Genomic DNA, 6,000 nt, shown 5'->3' with positions numbered 1-6,000 from the left:
AAAAATGCTCCTATGCTCCCTCTAGTGGTGACTTCAGGAATTGAGAAATTGCTCCTAAGCTCCCTCTAGTGGTGACTGCAGGAATTGAGAAATTGCTCCTAAGCTCCCTCTAGTGGTGACTGCAGGAATTGAGAAATTGCTCCTAATCTCCCTCTAGTGGTGACTGCAGGAATTGAGAAATTGCTCCTAAGCTCCCTCTAGTGGTGACTGCAGGAATTGAGAAATTGCTCCTAATCTCCCTCTAGTGGTGACTGCAGGAATTGAGAAATTGCTCCTAAGCTCCCTCTAGTGGTGAGTGAGGAATTGAGAAATTGCTCCTAAGCTCCCTCTAGTGGTCACAGCAAGAACTGAGAAATTTATCATGGAAATTTACCTCCTACGCAGAGGATTTGGAGCTCTGTATCAGAAAAACTGGATCCTGTCTGCTATAAAGATATATTATAAAGTGAATCAGTGCTGAAAGCTGAACTGAAAAACAACCCGATGATGAAAGGTGGAGATCCCCTTTAAGTTTCTATTTTCCTCGATATGTTTCCAATTATAACTTGCAGTAAATAGACTTTATTATATTTATGTAAAATCCTCTCGACTCGACTGATCTCAGTGAAAAATCCCATAAATTTTCCATAAACTGTTACATAAAAATGGGAAACTAATAAAAATGATTGGAAACATAAGCGAGCGGTGGAGAAGCCCAGCGGGGTTTATTTATAAGGCTGGGATCGCCTATAATTCAGCTTTTTATGAAGTGCTTTGTGACGTCAGCGGGGACGTTTGCTCTATGGGAACGCTTCTGGCCCAAGAACGAGAAATCCAGAACATTCTGATAACTCGCATGATGATAGGGGATGTCAGAAATTTACATTTAAGAGGCCATTAATCTTTTTTATTCCTTTTAAAGAATAATGCTATTGCTCTCTGTTATCAGCCATTTAGTTTGAAAGACCTCAAGTGATGTATTTTATCTTAATTATCCCCCATTACAGTTCGGAGGACAAACGAATCCAGGTCAAGTTCACCAGTCCTTTGGAGGAGTTGGCAGGAACCTGGCAGGTAAGAAGAAGCATAAATATTGTATTTCCTGCAGTCACCACTAGGGAGAGCTCAGGAGCTTACTGCAGACTAGTTTTGTATTGAATTCTATGTATAAACAGTCTGCAGTAACCTCATAAGCTCCCCCTAGTGACAGCTACAGGTAGCCAAATATCATAATTCCTGCAGTCACCACCAGGGGGAGCTCAGTAGCCTACTGCAGACTGTTTTTGTATTGAGTTCTATGTATAAACAGTCTGCAGTACCCTCACAAGCTCCCCCTAGTGACGGCTACAGGTAGCCAAATATTGTATTTCCTGCAGTCACCACTAGAGGGAGCTCAGTAGCTTCCTGGAGACTGTTTTTGTATTGAATTCTATGTATAAACAGTCTGCAGTACCCTCACAAGCTCCCCCTAGTGACGACTACAGGTAGTCAAATATCGTATTTCCTGCAGTCACCACTAGGGGGAGCTTAGGAGCTTACTGCAGACTGTGTTTGTATTGAGTTCTATGTATAAACAGTCTGCAGTAACCTCACAAGCTCCCCCTAGTGGCAGATACAGGTAGCCAAATATCGTATTTCCTGCAGTCACCACTAGAGGGAGCTCAGGAGCTAACCGCAGACTGTGTTTGTATTGAGTTCTATGTATAAACTGTCTGCAGTAACCTTACAAGCTCCCCCTAGTGGCGGCTAAAGGTAACGAGGATATGAAACTATGATTTAGCACATTTGATAGTGCCTTTAATATTGGTATGTCCTCTTCATCTTCAGATTGTATGAGTCGCCTTGGCATCAGACCGTTGTTCATATCGGCTGTAGGACAAGATGACCTCTCTGATTCAGTCTTCCGGTACTGCGCGCACATGGTGAGTCTGTGGCACAACTATGTAAAAAAAAATCTAATTACATAGAACCATTAGTATTTTATCATTGAGTCTCTTGAGTCTCGGTTCCTCTGTTGTTCCTCCTGGAAATGTATATCTGAAGAAACATCTAGGAATCGTTGTTTTCCAGGAGGTGTCGGTCCACCATGTCTCAGGGGATTTGCTGATTCTTCCAGGAGTGTGGGAAGTTTCCCCTCCTCCTGAAGAGTTGGCAAATACGATTTTTAGGTTTTATGGATATTGCCCTTTAATCAGTAAGCTTATTTTGAAATATACTTGTCTTGCAGGATATGAGAGGGGTGGCTCATCTTACGGGTCACAATACGGCCACGTACTGCGCCGTTATCTCTGGAAGTGGAGACCTGAGCCTCGGACTGGGAGACATGGAAATCCACCAGCAGATAACAGAGAAACACGTGAGAATGTGTGGCATCTTATGGCGATTAAGCTGGTTTGTTTTTGTCTGTTTATGACTAATTTAAGCCACACCCCTTATATTAGGCCACACTCCTTATTAAGCCACACCCCCATAGGGCTGGATAAGCAGCAGGGATCAAAGGGGTTGGTCCACTATGGAACTACCTAGCTGGATAAGCTGGACGGCACCGGAAGCAGCATGGAATAGCAGAGCTGAGTATGCAGAAGGGTTGGATAGGCTGAAATGCAAATTAAGAACTGGAACAGTAGAGCTGATTTTGCTACATGGCACCTTGTTCGTAGAGCAGAGCTGACTGTGCAGAAAGTACCTTGGAGTGTAGAATAAAAGAGCTGAGAGTGACGACGGCCCCTATGATGTAGAACAGTAGAGCTGAGAGTGATGATTTCTCCTAGGATATGGAACAGCAGAGCTGAGAGTGATGACGGCTCCCAGGATGTGGAACGACAGAGCTGAGAGTGATGACAAGTCCTAGGATATGAAACAGCAAAGCTGAAAGTGATGATGGGTCCTAGGATGTGAAACAGCAGAGCTGAGAGTGACGACAAGTCCTAGGCTGTGGAACGGCAGAACTGAGAGTGATGACGGCTTCTAGGATGTGAAACAGCAAAGCTTAGAGAGATAATGAATCCTAGGATGTGGAACAGTAAAGCTGAGAGTGACAACTGCTCCTAAGATGTGGAATAGCAGAGCTGAGAGTGACGACGGCTCCTACGATGTGGAATGGCAGAGATGAGAGTGATGATGGCTCCTAGGATGTGGAATGGCATAGCTGAAAGTGACGATGGGTCCTAGGATGTGGAACAGCAGACCTGAGAGTGACAAGGGCTCCAAGGATGTGGAACAGCAGAGCTGAGAGAGAAGACGTCTCCTAGGATGTGGAAGGCAAAGCTAAGAGTGACAACGGATCCTAGGATGTGGAACAGTAGAGCTGAGAGTAATGATGGCTCCTAGGATGTGGAAGAGTAGAGCTGATAGTGAAGATAACAGTTAGGTTGAAAAATAGTAGAGCTGAGAGTAACAACGGTTCCTATGATGTGGAACAACAAAGCTGAGAGTGACAATGAATTCTAGGATGTGGAACAGCAGAGCTGAGAGTGACGACGGCTCCTAGGTTGTGGAAGAGTAGAGCTGAGAGTGAAGACAACACCTAGGTTGAGGAACAGTAGAGCTGAGAGTGATGACAGCTCCCAGGATATGGAACAGCAAAGCTGAGAGTGACAAGAGCTCCTAGGATGTGGAACGGCAGAGCTGACAGTAAGGACGGCTCCTAGGATGTGGAACGGCAGAGCTGAGAATGAGGTCAGCGCTTAACACTTGGAACTGCAGAGTTGGATATGCCAAGTGGCTCCTTGGTCAGGTAAGAGCAGAGCTGAGTAGGCAAGAAGGTAGCTTGAAACAGCCGTATGTGCGGAAAAACACCTTAGACCAGCAGATCCCAGTGATGTAGCAGAACTGGGTTAGTCAGGAAGCATATTAACAGAGTCTAAAAACTTAGTAGTGGTTAGGTGGCATATTGCTACCAGAGCAATCCAATAAGGCATTAGTCACCAACGTGCATGGCTGCAGTGACAACCATTCACTGAGAAATGAGGATGCAAAGCCCAGCACTGGAGCCAGGACAGGTGAGCAACACAACCCCAATACAAGTGCCACAATAATTGCCTCCAATCCACCAAACTAAGTGAAACAACTAACCATCGGCTCCATACTCATCATGGAAAGTGTATTCTATGTGAGGTGTTGAGGGGCCCGGTACCGTTCTTGCCTCCAGACTCTGATCTGATATTAGACGGATTGATCTGCAGCCATCAGCTCTGAGAGTACTGAGGGGAACATAAATAGTTACAGACCCTCTACAATAGTCGTGTTACTAAGAAGATTTCACTAAGTCCTCCGATGACAAGGTGATGCCGAGGGTTATTGTTACTCACAACGACAACATGGAAAGAGTGAGGAGAGGGATCGTGGGAGGTCAGGAGATCGGCAAGGATCAAAACAGGGATTAACGGTACTAAAGAGAGAATTTAGGTTCCCTGTCAAAAGGCAAAGGATGATGGCCGGCCCACCCATGCCTTGTTACACTCCCATAGAAAAATCTGTTCCAGGGATGAAAATTCAATATCGGCAAATAGGTTTTACGTAAAAAAATCTGAGTGTCAAAATTGACCACGACCTTGCATGCAAGCCCAAAACTAAAACTAAAGGGTGCCCATGATCTGAAGCCCAAAGTATGCACCATAACATACCATCCATTGTGAAAAAAAGAGCTCAAATCCACTTTGGTCTGTACAAAAGAGACTGCCAAGTCACTGAGGGATCAGATCCAAGTCACTGAGGGGTCAGATTACAGCTACTTATTGAAGTCCACAGTGAGAAGAGGACGAGGGAAGAGTAGAGCGACAGAGAAAGGCAGAGTGTGCCGCAATTTTCTAGTACATATTCTATTTCATCCATTGTGATGGATTCACAACTACACTGCTCAGTACTAAACTTTATAGGTTCTCCCCATGTTTTAGTGGGTTTCCTCCAGTTTCCTCCTACACTCCAAATACATAGTGATAGGGAATTTAGATTGTGAGCAGCCATGATAATGTATGTAAAGCTCTTCGGAATATGGAGGAGCTATATAAGCCATGCAAAGTAAATAAATATCTTCTGCACAAGAACTAAATAGAAACAGGAGCTTTTCACGTCTCTGTGTGCTGTGTATGGGAGACTTCATAGCAGATAGTCTCCACCCACTAGCTCAGAGGCAGGAGTCCCTCATGTCTGCATGTGCTGTGTATGGGAGACTTCATAGCAACCAGTCTATTTCCATTAGCTCAGACAGGAGAGCAGGAGTCCCTCAGGTCTGTGTGTGCTGTGTATGGGTTACATCATAGCAGCCAGTCTCCTACCACTAGCTCAGAGGCAGGAGAGCAGGAGTCCCTCATGTCTGGGTGTGCTATGTATGGGAGACTTCATAGCAGATAGTCTCCATGCACTAGCTTAGATGCAGGAGTCCCTCATGTCTGGGTGTGCTATGTATGGGAGACTTCATAGCAGATAGTCTCCATGCACTAGCTTAGATGCAGGAGTCCCTCATGTCTGGGTGTGCTATGTATGGGAGACTTCATAGCCGGTAGTCTCCTCGCACTAGCTCAGAGGCAGGAGAGCAGGAGCGCCTAATGTCTGTCTGCATGTGCTGTGTATGGAAGACTTCATAGTAGCTACTCTCCACCCACTAAGTCAGAGGCAGAAGTCCCTCATGTCTGTGTTCTGTGTATGGGAAACTTCATAGCTCAGTCTCCTCCCACTAGCTCAGAAGCAGTTGTCCCTCATGTCTGTGTGTGCTATGTATGGGAGACTTCAATGCAGCCAGTCTACTCCCACTCCCACAGGCAGGAGTCCCTCATGACTCTGAGTGTTGTGTATGAGAGACTTCATAGCAGCTCAGACGCAGGAGAGCAGGAGCTTTTCATGTCTGCGTGTGCTGGGTAGGTGAGACTTCATAACAGATAGTCTCCTCCCACTAGCTCAGAGGCAGTAGTCCCTCATGTCTGTGTGTACTGTATATGGGAGACTTCATAGGAGATAGTCTCCACTCATTAGCTCATAGGCAGGAGAGCAGAAGCTCCTCATGTGTGTATGTGCTCTGTATGG

At 45.6% G+C, this 6,000-nt stretch overlaps 1 protein-coding gene across 9 annotated transcripts in view; it reads left to right on the top strand.

Moving 5' to 3' along the window:
* Nucleotides 1-6,000, top strand: part of LOC142303013 (uncharacterized) — a 126,314-nt gene that overhangs the window by 106,158 nt on the left and 14,156 nt on the right. For all 9 annotated transcript variants that reach the window (XR_012752984.1, XR_012752982.1, XR_012752988.1 and 6 more), the window contains 3 exons: nucleotides 987-1,053; nucleotides 1,807-1,901; nucleotides 2,207-2,335. Coding sequence is in view for 1 of the 9 variants with exons in the window: in XM_075344115.1 (XP_075200230.1) it covers nucleotides 987-1,053; nucleotides 1,807-1,901; nucleotides 2,207-2,335 (291 nt within the window). In the remaining 8 variants the exon portion in view is untranslated. The remainder of the gene's footprint in view (nucleotides 1-986; nucleotides 1,054-1,806; nucleotides 1,902-2,206; nucleotides 2,336-6,000) is intronic.

Source organism: Anomaloglossus baeobatrachus, chromosome 4 (genome assembly GCF_048569485.1).
Source record: "Anomaloglossus baeobatrachus isolate aAnoBae1 chromosome 4, aAnoBae1.hap1, whole genome shotgun sequence".
Classification (NCBI taxonomy): domain Eukaryota; kingdom Metazoa; phylum Chordata; class Amphibia; order Anura; family Aromobatidae; genus Anomaloglossus; species Anomaloglossus baeobatrachus.
The sequence above is the reverse complement of the archived record's forward strand: the minus strand, read 5'-3'. Positions and strand labels throughout refer to the sequence as shown.